This window comes from Cyphomyrmex costatus, unplaced genomic scaffold (assembly GCF_001594065.2).
Source record: "Cyphomyrmex costatus isolate MS0001 unplaced genomic scaffold, Ccosl1.0 scaffold4, whole genome shotgun sequence".
NCBI lineage: Eukaryota > Metazoa > Arthropoda > Insecta > Hymenoptera > Formicidae > Cyphomyrmex > Cyphomyrmex costatus.
Genome location: NW_017278207.1, coordinates 1,060,178 through 1,085,462, shown reverse-complemented (window position 1 = coordinate 1,085,462; position 25,285 = coordinate 1,060,178). Strand labels below are relative to the sequence as shown.

Below are 25,285 nucleotides of genomic sequence, written 5' to 3'. Positions count from 1 at the left end.
GCATGCATAATATATTGTTCTTGTTTTTCACTGTAGCTATAACGCTCGTAGGGCTATGTACGTTTGATGGCTATTGACGATCGTACATACCGAAGAAGTTAAAAAATTTAAACCGAAAACCGAACTAAAATCAAATCAAAAACATTTTTGATCCGGTTACCGTTTCGGTACATTAACCTGCACAATTTCGGTCTGGTTATCGATTTCGATTTCAGTCCGGTCAGAGTGACAGAAATAGACAGCTTTTTATTTAAGACACCTTTAACGACGTGTCGACTTTAGTTAATGTTAATAACTTCAATAAAGTGTTTTATGTATGTATGTGCTTTATAATATAGTATATGTATAGAAGTTAACGCGTACAATATGTTTTTTGTAAATTAAGGTTACATAAAATTATTCTTATAATATAATAGCAATGTAATTTATTAAAAATTATCCACCAACTAAGAATATAAATTATTTATCTTTTATGAATCATGCATTTATTAGAATTTGTTTTAAGTTCATTTGCTTTCTTCTTTTTAATTAATTGTTAAAAGTTAGTCAATATATTAAATAAGAATAGCACACTGATATTAACTTCTACAAATTTGGATTATAGAAAAGAAGTGTATACGTACACGGGAGCACATGTTTTATATGTCATTATGTGTAATTATATAATATTATATAAAATTACATAACGCTGAAACTGGCCATCGTAGTCAGCCGCCAATCAGGACCGAATACGCAACGGGCGCGGGTTCGCGGAATTTTTATATATTCTCTATAATTACAAAAAACTACTCGTAAAACAAATACTTTTTCGTATTTTATTACATAGAAAATTAAGGACAGTTAATAAAAGAATACATTAATATATGTATACAGCTTTTATTCAATAAAATTATATTGTGTTATATTTATATTACACCTAGCCTTGCATTATTACAAATAATATTTCAATTTTGATATTTAATTGTACTTATTCAGCTTGTGCTATTTCTGCTTCTCCTTTATCTTCTTCTCTTTTATTTTCTTCTTGCTGCTTCATATAATCATGTACTTCTTTATTAAAGCATATTAAGAAGGAAAAACATTTTTCACATTCTTGCGTAATAACTCTCACTGCAAAATCACATAAAAAATTAAAAACATAATTACCACGTGTTACGATTAGTAATATATCAATATTCTTTATGGCTATTTTGTACTTTCACACTAAATATATTACTTATAATTATTAGTTAATTTACTAAATATATTGTTCTAAAGTTAGTATTACATTATAAATTATGTATTATATACATGAACCGTGCAAAGGATTTTTGGGGCCCTACCTTTCCACGAAGTTTGTATTAAAATATCTTTGAAGGGTTTAGAAAATATAAAAGAAAAAAAAGAATAATTAATACTTTGGTGCTATGCGTTAATAATTTAGTTTATTTTTCATTTTGTCTAATGCGTTCTTGCTTGTAAATTAGTAGCGTGTATAACTTTCTCGTGCGCGTATTACCTCATTCATACGATCTAGCATACTCATTATCAGTCTTTTAATTTCAACCTGCGTAATTGTATTCCATTTGTCTTCAAGAGTTCTCGCAATGACTGAGGAGCAGGTACGTGATTCCTTAATTTTCTGCCAAGATTCTGATATTCGGTATAATTACGCAGGATGAAATTAAAGACTGGTAAGGAGTATGTCAGATCGTATGAATGAGGTAATACGCGCACGAGGAAGTTATACACACTACTAAATACACGCAAGAACGCATTCACACTCACGCACTTACACACACACGCAATATGATTCCGATTCAGCGGTATCTGAAATCGTTATTTGTATCACTATCGCTATTCCTTCGCATTATATCTGGAGTTAAAAATTTCGGAGCTCTTGAGCATTGGGGATTAAAACTTCGAGGGCTCTGATGAGATGCATGCTGTAAAACCCCCCCTCTACACGGTCCTGACGTAAACATACAAAATACAAATGCCGATAAGAATAAGCCATTTACGGTTAAGCTGAATATTGAATGCTTCTATTATACATATGTAGTACATAAATTCACACAAAAATTATAACAGAAGCATTCAATATCCAGCTTAACCGTAAATGGCTTACTCTAATCGATATTTGAATTTTCACGTAACAAAATATATTTTGTGTAATTCTTTATTTTTTGTGATAATAGTATAATTTATATATATGACTTACCTTCTTTCAAACATTTACGTATAATTCTATGTACTGCGCCTTTTTCATCATCAACAGTATGAAATATTAAATCTAGTTTTTCATGAACTTCCGCTTCTTTAACATTTCCGTCTTCCATCTAATATTTAATGTAATAAGAAATAATAAAATATATACTTATTTTAATTTTTTTGAGCAATTTTAGCATTATTAACACCTTTAATTTAACTTAACACTTTTGTGAACAAAAATTGGCTTCTTTTTAATATCCTCCTTTTATGAATAGCACATATGATATAAATTTTTATATTATATACTAATTGTGTGGAGAGAAATTGATCCTTTAACTTTTAATTGATAAATTAAAACTTCTTATTTATTACATATTAATGTTGCATTGTTGGACATTATATATATACGATACATACACACCATTGCATGTTTCTAAACACTTACCAAATTTAACTTTTTCGTGATACACGCAATCCAACAACCAACTCTTCTTGTTCTTTCTTCATTTTCGGGGTTGGTATACAGTTTAGCCGTCATATCTTCCAAATTGTACCAGTCACCTAAGAAATCAAATTGATCAGAGAAATCTATTATACTTTTTTGAGAAAAATGTTAACTTACATATATAACATTACACACACGCACACACACAAAATGAGGAAAATACCCAATTAAATTTAATTAAAAAATGACTAAGATAATTTAAATGAGAAACACGATAAATCTACAATAATTTAATAATCTACATAATTATAACATACCATAAGTCGCATTGTTTTCAGTCATGCATTCTCGAATATTACTCTCAAATGCATTTGATATTGTATCTTTAACTTGTTTTCTTAATTCTGATGAGTCAGACAACTGAAACTTATATAAACAGTTTGTTTAATTTATTTTACATATTTTTATATATACCGTTAAATATCAAAGAATCAATAATCCCTATAGTACATTTCAATTTTTCTTGAGTTATAGTTATAACATTTTGTTATTTTAAACTTCCATGTGTGTTAAAATCAATTTATTTCTATGGCTATTAAAATATAAATAACGTTTATGTATGCATTCAAAATGAAGGCAAAATATAATAATAATAATAATAATAATATTAATGTACTTAATACACAACTTTTTTTACACATTTGTTTTAACATATGTGTGTGTATACAATATATATATATATATATATGTATATGTATACCTACACACAATCTATAATTACAAATTGTATAGACACATAAAAGTTTACTGTTATTAGAATTAGAATATTATGTGTATATAATTACAAATGTATACATTTTTTGTATTAAAAGCTTCCGCTGCGACAAGGTATTAGTAAGTCGAAGAAGTAAAATTGAATTAAAGTTGTTCCTAAGGAGAGACAAATGCTCCCTATACTTTCCATTCTTACAACACTTACATACATACTTAGTAAAAATAATAAACTAAATTTCAGTAAAATTCAATACATTTTCTTAGTCAAACTATTTAATTTCATTATTTTAAGTTAAGTTAATGATATATTGAACAGAAGTATGGGTGACCTATAAAAATTATTTAAAAGAATTCGTTAAAGAAATTAGTTAAGGAATTATTTACAGCAAGTATGAAAACGCAGGCGCAAAGCACGAGACTTTTCATTTTGTGCAGATAGTATCTTCACTGTAACAAACACAACTATTCGAAGTAACCGCAATTACATCGTATATATGTATATATATTCTTACTCTAAAATTAAAAACACATAGGTTAAAAAAGCAAGATCAGAGATCATACAAATATTAATTATGTAATATGAATAAGATAATTGACCTTATGGTAATTTTCTAATACTATGTATACCCTGTGATGTAAATTGATAAGGATACAAAAATAAAAATAAAATAAAATTTTAAAAATAGTAACAATAATAACAATAAACAATACAAACAATATCAAATCTTATTGGATCGTGAGAATTTAAACCAAACGAATACCGATGAGAACATGCCGTAACATTCTCGGTCGCGTCTTTTTACGATCATATAATTCTGTGTTTCTTGTGTTCTGCCTTGTGTCCTGTGTTCTCTCAATAAACATCTTGTTTCATTTACTTTTTTCTTGTTTATTCCGTTGTTTATTCCGGCGGAACGGGAGTGCGAGTTCGCGACGAGAGCGAGTTCCGTGGAGCGGTCGCGCGAGCGTAACAATATTTTAAAATTAAAAAGATTTATTAATCGGATTTTTTTTAACAAAAAATTTATTATTTGTATGTCGTTTTTACCTTAGAGGATTAAAAAAAAACTTTATTTTTTTCGGTTTCTTGGAAAACCTATAATTTAAAAAATTTCTCATAAAAATGTTTTTTTGAAAAAGGCGAAAATTGTCCAAGATATACGAAATAAAATGATATAGTGTTTGAGACCGATTCAAATAGCAACGCGTGCCAACCAACTGCCAATTGGCGCTGATCATAATCTTTCGATACTATTCTAGAACTTTCTATTCAACGGAATAGAGTTTTATTCCCCTTTGAACACTGGCGGATCTTAAAATCGATATTAACAAAACAAGTAATATGTCAGTTTAGTACTTTGCCTTGTATCACTGTTGACGATATAATTCGTTAATTTTAAACAATGATTCAAAACTTGTTATAATCCTAATATTTTGAAATTAGAATTTTCGTCTCAAAATGATTTTAGGAACTTCCCTTTTAAACGTTGTTCGGATCCTTACCAAACACACTATATAATTATTATTTTTGTAAGAAAATTTTCCATAACCAGATAACGTAAAATTATTTCTATCAGCAATAAATATGTACGTAAACAAAAATTGTAAGGTCAGGAATCATTTAAAAGTCAAGCGGGTGTGTGTGTGTGTGTGTGTGTGTGTGTGAGAGAGAGAGAGAGAGAGAATGAAATGATACATTATTAAACTTAGGTTACGAGTATTTTATAAAATATACATAATGCTAAAAATATTACATAGACAAATTTTATTTAAATAATTAATTTTTCTTAATTTTTGTATTATTTTTTGAAAGTTTATATCACCTTTGTATTAACATTGGTTTAATGAATATTTTTTCCTTTCCTTATCAACATTCTATATAACAATTTAATTTATTATTTTAAAACCAACAAAGATAATAAATGGCAAAAAGAGTAAAATAAATTACTTAAATGTACAAAAAATGAGATATAAAGAAAAACTAAACAAATATATAATGACGTAATTAAAAATATTATATGTTTCGACTATTATAGATTGAGATTTTTCTCTAATTTTATATATGTAGAAGAATCTTGTAGCATAGTGTTAACATTTTCTGTTAGTATTCTTTATTTAAAGCTGTATATTATGTTACTTTTGTCAGCCTTGGTGAAAATGACATTTTGATTTTCACTAACTACAAAAAAATAAGATTAGAGTATTATTGGATATACGTAAATATATATTATTAATTAATACAAATTAATACAAATCTATCTTACTACTCGTACATATCTTATTACTGATTATAAATTATAGTTTTGTATATATTAGTAATTATACGGATAATTTTTGCATTTGATTGTATTTATACGGTTTGTTCTACTTCTGCTTTTCCTTCTGCTTCTTCTATTTCAAGTTGTCTATGTCTTTGTTCCTCATATACAGCTTTTGCACCACATGCAATTAGGGATATGCTTTTCTTACATTCTTGCGTAACATTTCTCACTATATAAATAAAAATTCAAAATGATATAGTTAAAAGAAGAAATATATATAATCATATTTCTTATAAATACTTCATTTTTATAACAACTCTCTATACCATTTTAAAAACATTATACTACAAGTGCAAATACCTAAAACTTACATAATAATATTTTTTGTAATTTCTTATTTTTTGTTAACTTTAGAGTAATTTATACAATACGTATAAGGAAATAAGGAGGTCTACATTCTAGAAATCGTATGGATCATTTTAAATAAAAATGTTCATATAAACATGTTTCCAATTCTGAATTGTCTTCAAGATAGTTTGAGAGCTGTATAATTTTTTTAAATTTATTATAAACTTTAAAAAATATGTTATTTGAACGACGATTTATCAGAAAAAGTATGTAATATCTCTATCTTGACAGTAATTTTGCAAATGCATATTGAATCTCGTAAATAATTTGAAACAAAGAAGCGTGCATATGAACATTTTTGTTAGCAGAATTGAACAATCTAATAGTATACACATATATATAAAAATTTAAGATATATCTTACCTTGTTTCATGCATTTACGCGCAATTTCGTGAATAATGGCTTCATCAGGAATATCACCATACTCTAAATTTATTCTTACATGAATTTGTGGTTCCTTAATGTTTGAATCTTCCATCTAACATTTAAAAAAAAAATAAAATTGTATATATATTTTTTTAGTTATCTTAGGCAATTCAAGCGTTACATAATTTAAAACATATTTATATTTTATTGTAAATTAACTATTATAGCATAATAATTTTATTAACACTATGTAAAGATATCAAATTTTGTTGATCATTTTATTACTAATTATAATACATATGTATAAATAATAATGTATATTTATTAATTGCATTCATAATTATTGCATTAGAAATTAAGTTTCGAACAATTTATATATAAAATTTTATTATTTATTATGACATCAATCCTATATTGTTGTATATTACATATAAAGCATGTATAACATATTTGAACATATACTTACTAAATTCTGTCTTTTTAAGACACACGCAACCCAGCATCCAAGTCTTCTTGTTCTTTCTTCATTTTCTGGTTGGGTGTGTACATCATTGGCAAAGTCTTCCAGATTGTAGTTATCAGCTAAGAAATAAAATCAATTAATGCAAATGTCAGTTTTTTTAAAGTTAGCTTAAATTAAATTACTTTAAAATTGTAAGGAAAATATTCAAATCTGGTAAAACCAAATTAAACTAAAATTGATTAAAGAATTTAAAAGACAATCACAAGAGGATCCTTAATAATATGCTTCTGCAATAATATATATAGTTATAACTTACTCTCAGTCACATTATTTTCAATCATGCAAGCTTCAATGTCATCATGCAAAGTTTCTATTACATGTTTGAATTTTTTTACTTCTATTAAGTTAGACGGCTGAAACTTATAAAATATTTGTTTTATCTATTTTGTATAATTTTTAATACATACATACATATTATAAATAACTTCTTTGTACCTTATTAAAATAGTTTATTAGAAGTAACTTATTAACAGAATACTTACAGCGATTATTAGAAAACAGGCGTAAAGCAGAAAACTTTTCATTCTGTGTAAATGATATATTTACTGCAATAAGCGCAATTAATCAAAATAGCTGCAGTTACATCGTATATATATAGTGATTCTTCGACAAATAAAATACTGAGGTTAAAAGTAACAAGATTATGAATCATTTATATAAATATCAATTATATAACGTTAACAGAGACAATTTGCTATAATATGATGATGTTTTAATATTATTCTATGATGAGAATTGATGAGTATAAAAAATTAAATTAAGTATGAAAAATTAAACAAATATTGAATATAAAAGATTAAACCAATGATAAAGTGCATGACATCTTATTTTATTCATTACTTGAAGCTATTTTTTCATTTTTTCATCAATGAATTTTTCATCGAGTTACGGTGTCCTGAATATTGCTCAATTTTTAGCGTGTTCGAAAGTGTTCCCCAAATTTTAATCGTGGTTCTGATATGCGCGCGTTATGTAATGTAATGTCAATTTGTCGACTTACTAAAGTAAAATTTATAATTAAAATGTAGCTCATCACTTTATTTGAAATTTTGACAAATTATTTATTTGACTCTTATTAGTCCTTTATTACAACTGTCATCCCTAGATTTTATTGAGTAGTGTATATGACTGTATCATAATGACTTATCTCCTACAAGTCGCATGCAATATGAAAATTTTTCTCTTAAAAAGTATTTACAAATCATCTTCTAAATATTCTCATTTAATTTTTACGTACAAATCATAATAAAAGATTTCATGTTAAAAGATTTTACAGGGCATTAGTAAATTGACCCAACGATTCTGATTGGATGGACATTATGGAAGATCATCCCTTTTTGGACCTATAATGTAAGTCAAAGAGCCTATTAGAGGTTTTACTTAATTTCAATTTTTCTCTTTTCACGTTGCATGTGATATGTAGATACCAAGTGAGTCATGACTCACTGATATATAAAATTGTTTATACCTAAGAAATTGTTCTCAACAACAGTTCAGTATTCAATCTATATTTACTAAAGCTTTCTTAGTACGTTGTGTACTATCTATCATATAAATACTCTGCATTTGTGTTTTTTTTTCGAACACCCTATACGCGCATTGAAGTCTTCTATCATCGTATTTTATATTATCGGTAACATAAAAAAATAGATTACAGTTTTATGATCGTAGATTATAAACTGAAGCACATACGCAAAAAAATTTAATTATAAATAACTAATACAAACTTTTATTATTGCAAATATAGGTTGAAAAGATGTGAATTTTGAATACAGTTTTCTTATATCTTTGCAATTATCCTACATAAGCATGTTTGTATTCTGATTAGATATATGATAACTGTTTTTCCACTGTTTATGTTAAGTTAATCATTACAGCACATGGATGTCTATCGGATGTATGTTTTCAAAAGTTTTGGTTATGTCCTAGTGTCTTATGGACACGTCTGAAAGACAGTCTGCTTTTAGCATAACTGCAATAGATGTCTATAAGATATCCGAAAGATATATTCGGGACTGGATCACAAAATTCAATAAGTATTACGTACGAGGGCAAGTCAATAAATTTTTAGAAAAACATATTAAAACACATTTTTTTTATTGATTCATTTTTATTTCTTAACTTAGTCTTCTTTCAGCTCGATACACTTGATCCAAAGATTCTCCAACTCTTTCAAGCCATCCGAATAATATGATTTGTCCAACCCTTCCAAATAAGCCTCTGTTTCGGCAATGAGCTGCTCTCTAGTGGCGAATTTTTTTCCTCCGAAATATTTCTTGGAAGATGTCGTATTTATATTGCAATATACATACAGTGCATAGGTCAAAGATAAGAAATCACAGACTATATGTTCGCCATAATTCCCGGATTTCAATGTATAGCATTGATATGAACTAAGAACTGTTTACTAGATAATAATAGTAAGATCATAAAGTTCAAAGTTTGATATACATTAGATATTAAAGCGTTACTAAATAATTTTTGTTTCATTTACAAAAAAGTTATAAGGAATAATTAAAAATATTATTTCATTACAAAAATATTATTATTCCCTTTGTTTTCATTTATTAAAATAATAGTAAATTTTTAATGTATGATATATATACATATATAAGGAACTTTTCAAAACTATACAATTAGAACAGACAAAATTAAGTTTAGGTGTTATCGGAATTGTCTACCTAAACATGATAAAACTGAATACCAACGTATAACAAAGACTTCGAAAAAGAATTTTCCCTGAAAAGAAATCACATTTAATCAAAATTCTTTAATTGTGAAACAATAATTTATGCAGTATTCGGTTGATAAAAAACTACTCTGTGAATTTAGTAGATTTCTATGTAAATATGAAATATATTTTACATCGTCCGCGAATAATGTAGAGTGAAGAATGTATCAAACTTAGGTAATGTTGAAAATATAGTTACAGAAACCTGTAATTTTGTTTACGTAATAAATTGAAATAAAATGGAAATATTTAAAAACAAATTACCATTAAAACATACAGACATGTTAAGAAATTTTCTCTAGATTATTTTTACTTTATAGAATAAAGATATCGTTACAAAATATTTTTAAACTGAAACAATATTATTTAAATATTTGATGTTTGCAAGTTTGTAAATTTAAAGAGTGAATAATGAATGTACAAGAATGATAAAACATGAAAGCAATAAAAATGTATTGTAACTAAAAAAAAACTGATATTAGAATATATATATATATTTTTTATTTGTACCATACACACATATATATGTATATTTAAAAAAAAATTGATAATTGTATCGTTTGATAGATAAAAGTTTCAGCTCAATTTTTTATTTAAATCTATTTTTGTTTGTTTCTATCTTGTTTTTGAATCTGAATTGTGAACGACAACTTTAGCAAAGTTATGGAATAATCAAAGTCAAAGTCAAGTATCCTTTTTTTTATTTAATCCATTGTCAGTAATAAAAAGGTATATCAGTTTTCTATAAATTATCAAATTTACAGAAATTAAAAGGACATGACGACCTTCTAAATGTATAAAGATTTAAAATACTTTTTGTGTGTGTGTGTGTGTGTGTGAAATTAAAATCTTTTTTTATTTTTAACAATTGATTAAATTTTGAAGTTTGTACTACAAACTTTGTAACGCTATGAACTTTTATCACAGCGTTGTAAGAACCAAATTAATTGATAACGGAAAGAATGTAAGTACAGTTCCAATTTTATATAGCTTAGCTAGATAATTGAAAAACTAGATGATTTAAAAATTCTTGTAAAAGATATTGATATTCAACATGTTTTAATGGATACATAAAAAATAATCAGCTATTTAGCTATATATTAAGGATTTGTTTTTGTCTCTCTTAATTTTATATGTCTAGAAAATGCAATTGTGTGTGTAAATGCCGAGATAAAAAGAAAACAAACAATCAACCTTATTATTTCACAAAATATATTGATCGACAATGAACATAATTAGCGTAGAAGTTTCTAATAATGCTTAATTTTTAAATAAAATTAATACGATAAAGGAAAAAATAATTAATAATTTATATTTTATATATTAATATGCAAGGTAGAATTTCTTTCATTACGTAAATAATATAATTATGATGAATGTGCGTTTTACATTTAATATATATGAGTGCTGTTAATAATAAAGGTATATTAAACTTTAGAACTTCACGTTTGTTTAATAGCATTCATATATTTCGAGAATTTGTTACATTATATAAACATAGACATTTTGCTTTTACGCTAATAATCTAATTTAATATACCTACAGTATAGAGTATTTCTAGGCATGCAGTATTCCATTGTTATTTGGTAGAACGTGCTTGCGCAATAAACACATTTATATTCATTACGTTGCGCGCTTCGTTATACCATACTCATTCGAAACATCTTTCAGACCACATGTCGTATTCACTGATGCTTACACTTTCTCACTATCTCTTTCACACAATTCGTTTACTCAATGTGTCAATTTTCTTTCAGGATACATTATTGGACATCTTAAAATGACATTTGTTAAAAAAATGAATTATCAGACTTTCATTGTGACATTGTATTTTAACACAATCTCGAAGATCAAAAGTAAACTCAATATTGCAATGTATTTTGAAAATTCTATTATATTATAATTGACTTTTAAAATCTGAGCCGATGATTTGAGATATGTGTAATTAAAATATAAAAAATTATATATATTTAAAAAAACATTTTTAATCTCTCTAAAATTAGAATATGTTTAAGATATTCTTTTACGTGTTGTTAATATGTAGAATTAAAATATATGTAATAAAAATTATAATTTTGGAATCATATTACATTAAAAAAATTTTTTTTACGTATAATTGTTCCGCAAATTTATATTGTTTGTTTTATTCAGATTATATTTGTAATTAGACTTTTTCGTTGTTAATATTTAGGTAGACTATAACTGCTCCTTTTAATTAACTGTAGTACCTGCATGTGGAATGTGTGTTGCCAATTTTTATTCACATAAGTTCCCTAAATAAAAGCATTCGAACTAGCAAACGGATTTATTAAAAAGAAAAAATAAATTTATATTTATACAAAAAGATAAAAGAATTTCTGAAATAAAATTTATTTTCAAATAATATCCATCATGCAGGAAACATAGTACTATACTAATATAAATTATCACCGTTATTTAATATTATCTAAATGTAGCAGTCTTAATGTGATTATATATTAAAATCTTTATGTCTGCGCTCATTAAATTAAACATATTAAAGCAAATACACATTTAGCATAAAAGTGTACTCAAAATTCGATTTGCTTATTCTATTTTGATTTAAATTTATAATTTTATACAAATTGTCAGGAATAAATAAATAATGTATATAATTTTGCGCCAATAAATATTACATGTTAGTACTATATTCGCAAATTTATCCAGTCTCAAAATAGTTCGTTATTAACATCTTTCTTTTATTTGAATCTTATTATCAGCTTTCCTTTGATCACGCATGCGACATAATTAAATTCTTGCAGTGGATTTACAGACGATAAAATAGTTTTCTTGATTCTTGCACCGATTATTACGAAGTACCAAACGACAAAGAATATTTCATTTTCTTTATAGTCGTAGATGTTACGCGACAAATGTCTTTATTTTATGCGAGCAATGTAAATTCCGAGCGCGACGAAAGGAGTAAAGAAATTACATCTGAATCGAAGAGGCATTTCTGAGGACTTTCCTCTGTAAAATCAAGTAAAGGTTTCGCGCTCCCACTGCTAATGTCTAGCAATGTTGAGGTATGTGTCCCTTGAAGCGTATGATTCGATAATTTGACGTAAAAGTATTCGCCACGTCTTGCGAGAGAATAAAAGTTAAATAATATGCATTTCGGTTGCATGCGCCAATTCATCGATCACGATATATATTAAACATTCACGTCAAATAAATATACAAATACGAATTACAGGAATTTTGGACGGCATAAAAATATATTACAATATTATAGGCATTCCCTTTTATTATTGTCCAATATAGATGCACAATTTGTAATAAATGTCATATATTTCTCTGTATTATTTTTTTATATGACATTAACACGTTACGCGTACGAATTTGTTATAAATAACGTAAAATCATGATAACAATTTTGCTACAAACGCTAGATACTATTTCCCAATTGATAGGTAACGTTGTTTATTATATAAATAAAGAAACGCATTTATGTACAATTTGTGATTAGAGTAAAATATATCCGTGCAATTTTCAATCCGTGATAACATTGATTAGTCATACTTTTGCAATTTTGCACTTTAATGCTAAATGCGGAGCGCGCATTAAAAACGATATAAATAATAAAATCATGTATTGCAATGAATTATCGATACGACGAATGAATATGTATGCTGGCTTACATATGTTTATTTGTATTTCGTTGGACCAAATGTACAGAGTTGTAATACAAAATCTGATCTCCGATAGGCGCTGACTTCGAGTGTTCCGCAGACATTCGTTCAAATGGTAAAATATAGACAACCAAGACGTTTATAAATGTAAAAAAGAGATGGCATAGGGAACTTATGTGACTATTAATACTAGTAAATCATATTATATATTATATCGTATTTATATGATCACGGTACACCTATTTTTCCATTTACAGCATGTAAAGAAGAAAATATATGAAGACAAATAAGAATCCTCGGCCCTGGCTATCAATAAATGGATGATATCGTATACGTTTACGATTTAAATATTTTTCACTATTTATATAATGCATAATTTTATTATAAATCAAAATAAAAATACCTTCTATATCAAATCGAAATCAATTGAAAAGATAAAAAAAAAAGGTAAGAAATCCTGCATTTCGATAGACAGAACTTTTCCACCATACTCTCTTTTGTATGACAGAAACTGGCTAATATAACAGTCGTCAAGCGCGTGGCAGTCATATGATGGCAGTGAATTTAGAGACAAAACTCTAAAAGATACGATTTTCAATCGTGTGGCCGTTAAACGTTTAGCGGCCAAAAACTACGTAATATGTAAATTCTACGATTGGTACTTTCTCGCGAGGCGCGCACATTAGGCGACAAGATCGCGTTGAAATTGTGAAGGACGATAGCGAAGCACGTCGAGAGATATTCGTTCGTCTTCTAAGTGAATGTATATGTTTAAAGAAAACAGTTTACATAACATAAGTATGAGTGAAACAAGGAAACGGAATAAATACATATATAAATACTGGCAGTGGAAGATGCGATGCAATTATCCAGGGAAAAATAGATACGCATAAATAGATGTAGGGTAGGTACGTAGTACGCCATACATTAATATATGGGCTTAAGTAGTACGAACGAATTACGCTCTTTGATTAAACTAATAGCAAATTAGCTTAGGTATATAAATAATGCGCTTATACAAAAATAATTACGCGGTTTTATATCGGTGAAATCCTTGTTTTCGGATTACCGACGATTTCATCGACCTATATAGTTACATCTGTTTCGCGATCATTTGACCGAACGTTAATATACGCGCGTTGCTCCGTTCCTCCATAATTCATTTTCCTATTATCTCCTGCATCAATCCGAACGCAAGTTTCTCATTGCTCCGTGCAGCTTGCAGGCTGCATTTTGCGTAACGTAATATTAGGCCGTAAAGTATAAAATTTTTGAAGAACGCACTTCGAAACGTGACGCAGACCCAATCCTTTCAATCGCACACGATGTGATTTCTTGGCTTTTTCAAAAATAAAGCTACATTCCCACTGCTGCTGTCGGTGAAGTGAGGTAAGAAGACGTTGACGGCTTACTTTTAATTAAGTTTCTTCTATGCTTAAAATATATTTTACATTTAGTTAGACACTTACTTGTGATCTATTCACGTAAATGTGACTTTACATGTCGATTCTTTAACGGCATAATTGCTTGTCCCCTCTGATTATCGCGTTTATTACGATTTACAAGCGGCCTAAGATTCATACTAGCTAAAGATTGTGCAATTAAAGTGATAGCTGGAACGCTAAATTGGCAGCACTGCAACTAAACTAATGAAAAAGGCAAGAAACACATCGCCATTCTCTTTTGTTTGTCTCCGTTTCATTTATTGGCTACGACGACATTGCTTGCGTGCGCGCGCGTGTGTATTGTAGCCAAGCGAAGTGTATTGAAATCAAACAATTTGCGAAAAAGTATTGCAGCCATTCATGCCATTTTCACAAACATTTCTGTGTATTGTAGCCAAGCGAAGTGTATTGAAATCAAACAATTTGCGAAAAAGTATTGCAGCCATTTTCACAAACATTTCTCTCTCTCTCTCTCTCTCACTCTCACTCGTTATTTTTCACATATTTGTAGATCTTTTCTTTCAAAAATTCAAAGACCATTGCTCAGTGGATAGAAATAGCTATGCGATCGAAGATTCGCGTTTAGTGTAAAAATTCGCTGGGGGAAAGATAGACCTAACATAGATCCAAGTTTCGCGGTTGGCCATTTACAAAACTTGCTCGAGAAATTACGATTGTCACTAATTTCTATTTGCTACGTAATAGTCTTTTTATAAATACAAGCAACTTTCGAGAACAATAAATTTAATTTAAACGATTACACGGAAAGATTAGACGAACGTTAATTTTATAACTACAGCGCGATGATGTGTTGCTTTACAAAAGTAGTTAATTCAAGTATAAAACTGCTCAGATAACTTTATTGCAATACTTGTCAAATATCTTCGTTGTGTAATAAAAAGGGATAATTATTACATTCTTCGAATAATAATTTCGGAAAAACAGATTACAATCGAAATGCCTTGCATCAAAGCCTGGATAGAGATTACAACAGCGGAAATGTATTAAACAAAAAGCTGCGCGTATACATCCTATAAGAAGATTACGGAAGCCTGTTTGTACGTAGCCGCGAATCCCCCTATTACCAGTTAGGTCCATTCCGCGCTAAATCAACGGCGTAATCGTACGCACTCGTGCGTAACATTACGAACACGCAAGCGCCCGCGTGCGCGGTCCGCGATCGCAAATATATAACGGACACATTGTCCGCGCGCGCTCGCGCCCATCCTTCTTTTCGCCCGCGTTTCGTCGTTATATATCCTATATCGGGTCATTATATATATATACGAATAATACCTAGTATACGTTTAACTGCTTCGATATCGATAGTCCGTAGCTATATATTACGTACAATATACTTTTGCTTCTTCTTTCTCTCTTTCGCTTTCTCTCTTTTTCTCTCTCTCTCTCTCTCTCTCTCTCTCTCTCTCTCTCTCCCTCTCTCTTCTTCTTTTTTTAATAATACATATCACACTGAGCCAGCTATGTGTGTGTCCATCTAGTTTTGGCCTGCACTTCCTCACGCACTTTCTCATCCACGTGCCTCACACATAGGGATGCCGAGGGCACGTCGTAGTGCTTGCCCTCGTCGCCCCCGCTGTCGTTCCTTTCGTCATCTCAGAGGACACGTGGAAGTATGCTCGGGAGTGCTGCTTCGGATCCGGGGGTTTCTTCTCGGTCTCGTTTTACGTCTCGATGCGCGCCGACGAGACTCGGGCCGCGGTGCGTCGACTGGCTAGTAACATTTACGAGTACACGTGCACTTACGCACCAGGTCAACGTCCTTAGTGTACCGCATGCCGTCCGCGCAAATTAATCGAACCTGAAATTAATATACAATTATTTATAATGACTATATTTCATATATTAACTATAGCAGTTTTTGAACATGGCCGAAGACACTGCCGCGTCTCCTGATATACGATCGTTATCGGCATAACGACTGAGGGGAGTCACCGTCACCAGTCGGAACTTAATGAATATAATTGCAGTAATTGACGCAGTTGCTTCGAACGATTCCCGCGCGATCGATCACTTGGAAAAATAAAATAGTTCACTTGCTTTGCCTGATCGTAACTAACATGGAATTTAATATCAATTAACAGGAACAAGAGCGATTTAATATATTCCTGTGCGCTGTCTATTTATAGGAAAATAGGAATAGGATTATTCTCATAAGATATAAATATGTATATTGATGCAAAATATTAATTTACTATAAAATTCGACGTTACGCGGAGGAAATATTCTATCAATATATTGTTCCGTTCTGGAAACCAAATTATTCACAAATCCTTTTGTGTGATATATGAATATTTTTTATACCTTGCGCCGCTTAGTCTTCCGCGGTAAACAACAGGAATTGCCGCAACTTCCCCAACATTTAGCAAGCTTCACAGGTCGTCGACTCCGACATCCATTCTCGCTGTAGTACTCCCTGGTATGCTCCTTGCGACAGGTTGGTGCTGCGATATTGATATTAATTTTATTATCAAAACAATTTTAACGTTATTCCATTTAAAATTGTGGTCAAAATTAATACGATAGTCTATTATGACAGTGGGAGAATCTGTCTTTTTTCTAATATCAGATATATGTTCATTTAATCTAATACTCAATTTTCTTTATCTTTCCCTCTTTTAATGAAACTTTTTAGTGTTAGGAATTGAAAAGGTTAATTTGTAAGCATACTGGAAATAAGAAGGAAACTTTCGGAGATCGGTTTGACATAAGAAATTGTAAAATATTTATCGATGATGTGTATATTATATGTAAAGTGTTTATTGTGTATATGGAATTTTATTCTTTGTTCTATAGTGGAAAATATAAATTTATTTTATAATAAATATATATTCGTGGTTCATATATGATAATATTGAAAAAAGAATCACCTTTCTCGCAGTATCGTCCTTGCCAGCCAGTTTGACATCGGCAAGAATAGCTGTTGCCGTAAGGCGACGGTATGCATTGGGATCCTTTTTTGCATTCATGTCCGATACACGCATGTGAAGGCACCAATCCACTTAACGGCATGATGACATCTATTTATATTTAATTAATACATTTTTTTATCGTGAATGTATGGTATTATATAAAGATTTTGAATTAATTTAAAACAGGATAACTTCTTCTAATTTTTTAATCCAATTTAACGTTCTTGTATTGTATATACAATAATTCATCATTTTTTCATAAATGCAAGATGTTGAGTCATTACGTCGTTCAGTCATTTATGTGTGTGTATATATATATATATATATACACGTTGTGTAAAAAATAAAATGTTAATTTTAACTCAAAGACGTTGAGTGGATTTTCTGAGACACGCAAAAATGTTAAAATTAACATTTTTGTGTTAATGTCAACATTTTTGCGTGTCTCAGAAAATCCACTCAACGTCTTTGAGTTAAAATTAACATTTTATTTTTTACAGTGTATGTATGTATGTTTAAATTTTTCTGAAAAATGTATCTCAGTATATTATTCGTAAGTAACTTTAGGAATTGAAAAACTTCAAATGTATGTGAACTATTCTTAACTTAATAAGTCAAGTTAACGTTAAGCAAACAGTAATTACAGACATTAACATACCAGAATGTTCGCGAGGTATATGCTCCTGTGGTATGGTCTCTTCGTTACTACCACTATTGTTAATTCCCTCAGCTTCAACAATATCTCTCGCTTCATCGGCTTCTTCCTCGCTAGCGGCACATCCGGGAGTAACACGATGCATCTTTGCGGCGTTGCTGAAGTCTACCAACTTATGATTGATCCACATCTCGGAGATGCAGCCTGAGATAAAGCAAGAAAACTTTTAATGGATCTGGCGAGGAAGGAACTTTTGCTCTATCCTATATAAAGAGTAGTATAGCACGGGAATGTGTACTGAACGTTACAATGCAATTGAGTAAGAGCGTAAGTGACGCAAGTACGCATTCGCGCCTGCATAAATTCTCATAAGAGGGTACGTTACGCTCAACTTCAGTGATTGACGTCAATATACTTTCATTGTTGAAATAGCTTCCCTCTCTATCTTACAATACAGGAAGTCCAGATACAAATTATACTATTATGTATGATGCAGTCCGATCACGAATTTTCGCATTGTCGCTAAACTTTTCAAATCTAGTTTCACCTGGATACATATCGTGCTACATATTATTTCGTGCACTATATGCAAACGTAGTAAATCGTAGTATTGCGCCGGGGGACATCAAAAATGTAACCGAATATTAAATGAGGTCTCCGCAAGTTGCAAATTTGTGGCTGATATTCCGAGTTTGCGACAACTATCGTTTCCCAGAGGAACTGCAGAGTATCGGTGTTGGAACTAGTGGTGGTGTAGGGCACAAATCATCCGTGAAATCTTTGAAATATTCCCTACCGAGTGGTTTCGTTGTAACATTATTATATAATCTTTTTTTATAATTAGCTCTAAATATGTAATTAAAAGTTTAATAATTACTCTTTCATGAAAATTATTATTTAAAATAACCTATTAAAATGAAGAATTGAATATTCGATTTATTTCTATGTCGTGATATAATAACACGTTTCTTTGCAATTTATTAAAACTATTCTATTTTTTCGTAATAGTGACACTTCTCTGTCAATGTCGCGCTTATTATTAAAGTTATAATACAAGAATGTTAATTAATCTTAAGGATATTTCTCAGTGCCGTAAAAGAAATTTACCTTGGAAGCTCGTAATATTTCTAAGGTGAAAGTCGGTAAATGCGACTTTAGCAACTTCTGGCGCTACGCCACCGACGAACATTGGCGTGACAAGCTTGAGGTACTCTTTCGGACCCTCGTTGATGATGCTCCTGGCGGAACCCCGGTCGACCCTCATTGTGAAATTTTTCTTGATCGCCAGAAGCTCCGCCATGTGAGGCTTACCATCGGCCACCATCTCGTAGCTGTACATCGTCGAGGTAGGATAATTACCCACGTCGTATGAAACCCTGACCCGCCCATTAAATAGCTCGACGGCGATGTGTCCGTCGTTTTGTCCATCATAGAGAAGAACCCCGTTTTCCTGCGTGGTCGTGAATATGATGGTCACGTTCGCTTCGGGCCTCGTGCGTAGCGGTTCTAGCTCGACCAGCGAGCTATTGTCCACGAAGCTCAGACTCGTCAGGTACTCGCATCGTTTTCCTGAAATGATGGATAAGTGGTCGTGCCGTGTTAAATTAGCGAATTCTTGAACATCAAACATGATAAAAGGTAGTAAAAAATTCTATGAAGATTATATGAAATAGAATTGATTGAGGGAGGGGGGGGGGGAGTTAATTATTAAAGATTTTTTTCTCACCGGTATAGCCGGGATGGCACTGGCAAAGATAGTCCGCGGCGGAGGCAGGAGCGGGCTGGAAGCAAGCACCATGCTGACAGTCGTGGTGGGCACACGGACTTGTCTGTGGATACAGCATGGCTGTCGAGGGTGCAGCCTCGCAGTATCTCCCTGTATACTCCGCCGCGCACTTACACTCGTAATTGTTTATGCCGTCAACGCAAGTAGCACCGTTCTGCAAAACAAACAAATTACAATTTACAAAAGTGTCAATTAAAATGTGAGATCAGAAGTAAAAAAATACTGCGCTAATAAAAAAAACCTTTAACATATATTTTCAATCTTTGAACAGGTTACGTTTTCAACAGCAAAGAAGAATCTTCGAAATCTTTTTTATAAGATTATAAGAAGATTTATAAGAAAATTGAAAAAAATATCAATATTATAATATCACAAAGAGCATGTATACATTATAAAATATTTTTAATTACACTTTACTATAAAATTTTAATTATGATTTTTAATTTAAATCCAAGGGATTCTGAAAAATGTAACATGTAAGAAATTATAAAATAAGACATTATAAAAGTGAAATTAAACTAAAGTAATAATTTTGACGTCGATGCATTTCTAATATAATCGTCTAATTAATGTCAGCCAAGTAAGTTTACGGATAAGATAGGAACGCGCGCAAACTGTAGATGCAACTAACTACTAGCAGAGGGTTACAAATCATCGGGCGGTCCGCCAGTTTCACATGCCTGGTGTAGTGTAGAGTCTCAAACTAAAGGCCATGTATTCTGGAGCTTAAGTCACATATGTGCAATAATATATCCCCCCTGCGAGTTACACGTGCTAATCTTGTCAATGTACGGTTCAAAATTCTACTCAAGCCAATAGAAGCAACTCGGGATGTTCGGCATTATTATATGCAATATAAACGATTTAAGTATATTAATCATAATTATCATAATTAAGGCAACTAATAATATAACGTAAATATGTCTTCCAATTAAATGACATTGCAAAATGTAAGTTATTTTAACTGCATATATTCAATGTATGGAGATGGAAAATTCATAGAAAGACAGCTTCTGTAGGTCAATTCCGCGCCATTCACGGAAGCTTAGAAAGCTTGGAACGTGATATACTACCGTGGCTTTAGAACTAGCGCCACAAAGCCGAAAACTCCACACCAGCTTTCTATACTCCGCGCAAACACTCAAATGAAATTTGGCCGGCATATAATACCGCGAAGAAGAATCTTCGCGTAAAATTTCATACGCCAACTTTATGCTTCCGGGTCGTAGCTCTTCGCAACTGTAAAGTTTCTTCCGAAAGGAAGATCGTATCTGCCTGAGTTCTATTTAAGAGTCGATAGTCAAATAAAAGTTTGGCTTTCATGCAAGTCAAGTTATGTCGCTAAATTTAAGTTTTCATGTTGATACTGTACTGAATTAAATCGATACTACGTTAAGCGAGAAATACTTCTTGAAATGAAATGCAAAAGAGACATATCCGCGTGTTGAACCGTCCAGAAATGTAATGCATGAGCACAATTCAAAAATAAAAATTATAAAATTTGTTATCAAAATTAGGATATTTCGAAGCAAAAAGAAAAGTACCTGGATTATTACAACCCCTACGAATATAAAGGGGAATTATTAATGTGGTAGCTAGAAATTAATTGCAATTGTCGCAACCGCAAGCGATACGAGAAAATAAATTCCTATGATATGATGTAAATGAAACAGATATCATTAATCTGATACAGATAGGTGCACCCGTGCACGCGACTTCTATAGTAACTACGTATAATTACTTATTTTAATGAATTTTAAACTCACAACAGTAGATGTTGCTTATTTATAGAGAGAGAGAGAGAGAGAGAGAGAGAGAGAGAGAGGGAGAAAGAGAGAGAGAGAAAGTGGATAGAATTTTATAAAAGTACATTATGAAAATCCTTATTGCGATGCTTACAGAGAATTCATTATTATAAAGTTTGAAGATATTTAATTAATATTGTTCATCACAATAAAGAGGGAAAACAATGTAAACAAAATATTATTGAAAATTTGAGAAATAAAATTATTCAATATTTCATAATATTAATTAAACATTAATAGAAAATGTATCAGTTAATACGAGATAAAATTTACTCCGCTGACTTTCGTCGTGCGTATTTAAAGTGAAAAGTTCATAACCATTTATTAATGCATAAAATTATATATAACTTTGCTAACCATTTATTGTACACAATAAGGCATAGAACCTATAACAATCGATACGTTAATGCGATAAAGCGTCGTGTTACCGGGAGTACATAGCTACTATGTTGCTGTATGTATGTACGCCGCGGCTTCGTTATACGAGAAAACCGAGAATATAATGCCTATCGCAACTCGGAAGAAACAAATCCGAGCGATCGTTTATCCGCTATCGACAGAAATGACTATGTTTAACAGAAGAAACAACTTTGCAAGTGTATAAGATTTTTTTTAATATGATTGCATTTAGATCTATGGAGAAATTAAGGATAGGGCTATATTAAAAAATTTTATATTTGCAACCAAATAGCTGCGTTTAACAGAAAGTTGCCCACACAGCGTGAAACATTTATAGGAATCATTTTTTTAAATATTTTAATAAAATATTTCAGAAATATTTTGTAAACGTTTCCAAAACCTTTTAAAATATTGCATTAAAATATTTCACAAAAATATTTTATAAATATTGTAAGAAAAAAAATAATTTAAAAACTGACTTTTATTAAATACATTTATATTTTAAAAATATTTTATGAAACATTTCTGAAATATTTTTAAAAGCTCTTGCAATATTATATATAATATATATTAATATATTATATATATATTAAATATTTCTAAAATTTATTATGCTATATGAGTGGTCAGTGAGCGTTCAATGATTCTTTAATATGATTAAGTCCTATACGCTTAGATTCAACGAAGAACCAAAGACAGCTAATCATATTAAAGAATCACTAAGGGCTCACCGATCAGGTTTCTCTGACGCAAAACACAGCTAATGCAGCTAACTCAAGATGTTCCGCACGTACCTGGCACATATGATCGACACAATCGTCCAAGTTTGTGGAACAATTGAGGCCGGTGAAGCCGACTGGGCATTCGCAGCTGTAGTGGGTCTTGTGGTCGACGCATCGGCCTCCGTTCTCGCAGGGGTCGTGACCCTTTGTGCAGAATGGTATCTTCTCCTCACAGTATTCTCCCATGAATCCTGGGGTGCAGTCGCATCGATAGGCCTGTACGAGGTCGACGCAGGTTGCGTTGTTAGCGCACCTGTTGTTGGCACAGTCGTCGACGTTGCTTTCACATCGAAGTCCCTTGTACCCGGGGGCGCAGTCGCAACTGTCACACACCGACTGAACGTCAATCGAGACATTGAGCCTGACATGCGATCGCGGTAGATCCGCCAAAGGTACCTTACCGCAGGCGATATACTACCGACGTTGCTTCTCTCCTTTCTTATTTTCTATGTATTTATAGCACGCGTTTTTGATTATTAAATTCCTTCTACCGAGGGATGATAGAAAAAAGCAATTTAGAAAATGATGCACTAATCTTTAGGGAAAAAATGATAAGTTACATATATGCAATTCTATTCTTTAATTTGGAATAGACTAAATTTATAATTTAATTAACATAATTAAATAAATAATGATTACACTACATATTAAAATCTACTTGTATATATTTATTATTATTATTTTAAATTGTATTGTTATCATTGTTTTTAATATACAAGCAATAAAGACAAAGGTAAATATTGTACATTATATTGTTAGAAATAAGTATGAATCCTAGGCTTGCTTGTATCAATCTGACGTGCGTATGCTCTCGATACGGAAGTTCTTCGATTTTTCGATAATCGCTATAGCCTCTGTTATGAGCAGGTTATTGACAGCGCTGTCGGCAGTTTATAGCCTGCAGTCGTCACTCCTCGGGGCTCACGTGCAGAGGGTCCCGTTTATTACGCATGTTGAGAGCTGGAATTTGACGAATGCTCCGATCGTGTTCCACTTCGGGCGTCACTTTAAACAGCCCGACGTGTCGGAGTTGTCAAAATAGCACAGCAGCTCAGAAAGACAATTCTTTTTCTATTCAGCGATTTATTTGTCAAATTCAAGCTTCGAGATGCAGAGTGTTGTATATATAAAATCTTACATCGTGCATATTTACATCTACTTTGATGTTCAAACGAAAATGTCTCAAAGAACTACTTGGTTCATGTGAAATAATTTAGGCATAAAATAACGTGCAGGTTCTATTAATATAATACCTACGATCTACCGTTATAGTAGAATCAATACTTTCCAATTATATAATTATGCAAATCTATATTTGTGATACTACTTGATGACAATATTAGGATTCTCTCTTTCATATATCCAATTTCTTCACTTGCAGATAAGTTTCGAACAACTTTTTCCAGGAGATGTCTCCATTATATTTAGGGAGATATCTACTGGATAAAAGTTATCTAGAGATAAAGAAATTGGGTATTAGCAAATCTGAGATCACTGTCTTAAGAATGAATCTTGATACAACTCATTCATATATAATGAATAACTTATTATCAAACACAATTATTAAATTACTTACTATCAAACAATTATTAAATTACTAATCAATTTAATTCGTGATAGTACTGCGGTAGTTATTAGAGCTGCGTTTCAAGACCGACAATTGTTCGGCACGTAGTTTAGAAAGACAATATATCAGTATATAAATTCACGCGAAATTATATGTAAGCAACTAATAATAAGATCCAGCTAAACTGTTATAGGCTTCGTATTCGTATTAGCTATATGTTGTTACATTGACAGTCTTTTAAAATTTAATATTGAATAACTTATTGTTTTCCTCATACAATCTGTACAACTTAATTCATATTAAAAAATTTTATATTGCTGTTATCCTTTGCTTGATCGATTTCTTCTCTCAAGACAGTAATCAGAGCAATTAAAAAATTGTTAGGCTTGTTTTAAATTATTCGTTTTATCGCACATTCGTAAACGTGCTACATAATTTCGTAAAAAAAAAATTATGAAAATTCAAGCAAAAGGCTGACATAAAAAAGAAGGATAAGAAACTGCAAAATTCGATAGAACTTTTGTCTGGATTCCAAATTTTGTCTAGATATGGCACGCAAACGTTC

The 25,285-nt window shown here is 30.8% G+C and overlaps 3 protein-coding genes across 4 annotated transcripts in view; all 3 read right to left on the bottom strand.

Annotated features, from left to right (window-relative positions):
- Positions 1-900: 900 nt before the first annotated feature.
- Positions 901-3,889, bottom strand: LOC108777031 (pheromone-binding protein Gp-9). The gene is made up of 5 exons (XM_018543815.1): positions 3,794-3,889; positions 2,953-3,061; positions 2,636-2,751; positions 2,201-2,318; positions 901-1,110 (listed from the first exon to the last, which is right to left on the bottom strand). The coding sequence occupies exons 1-5, from the start codon at positions 3,833-3,835 to the stop codon at positions 968-970; spliced, it is 528 nt and encodes a 175-aa protein (XP_018399317.1). The 5' UTR covers positions 3,836-3,889; the 3' UTR covers positions 901-967.
- A 1,760-nt stretch (positions 3,890-5,649) lies between these two features.
- Positions 5,650-7,522, bottom strand: LOC108777034 (uncharacterized). Of its 2 annotated transcripts, none has more exons than XM_018543820.1 (5): positions 7,450-7,522; positions 7,224-7,320; positions 6,911-7,026; positions 6,442-6,556; positions 5,650-5,899 (listed from the first exon to the last, which is right to left on the bottom strand). In XM_018543820.1, exons 1-5 carry the CDS (start codon positions 7,489-7,491, stop codon positions 5,760-5,762), a joined length of 510 nt encoding a protein of 169 aa, XP_018399322.1. In that variant the 5' UTR covers positions 7,492-7,522; the 3' UTR covers positions 5,650-5,759. The 2 variants fall into 2 exon arrangements, with proteins under 2 accessions (XP_018399322.1, XP_018399321.1); XM_018543819.1 differs by having other exon boundaries at positions 5,651-5,899; positions 7,224-7,326.
- Positions 7,523-15,873: 8,351 nt separating this feature from the next.
- sli (slit guidance ligand) overlaps positions 15,874-25,285 on the bottom strand; it is a 31,350-nt gene continuing 21,938 nt past the window's right edge. Inside the window, exons 23-29 of the mRNA XM_018543800.1 lie at positions 23,166-23,475; positions 20,108-20,321; positions 19,489-19,950; positions 18,385-18,585; positions 17,685-17,834; positions 17,119-17,258; positions 15,874-16,615 (exon numbers count right to left, since the gene is read on the bottom strand). Coding sequence (XP_018399302.1) covers positions 16,529-16,615; positions 17,119-17,258; positions 17,685-17,834; positions 18,385-18,585; positions 19,489-19,950; positions 20,108-20,321; positions 23,166-23,475 — 1,564 coding nt within the window. The 3' untranslated portion in view covers positions 15,874-16,528. The remainder of the gene's footprint in view (positions 16,616-17,118; positions 17,259-17,684; positions 17,835-18,384; positions 18,586-19,488; positions 19,951-20,107; positions 20,322-23,165; positions 23,476-25,285) is intronic.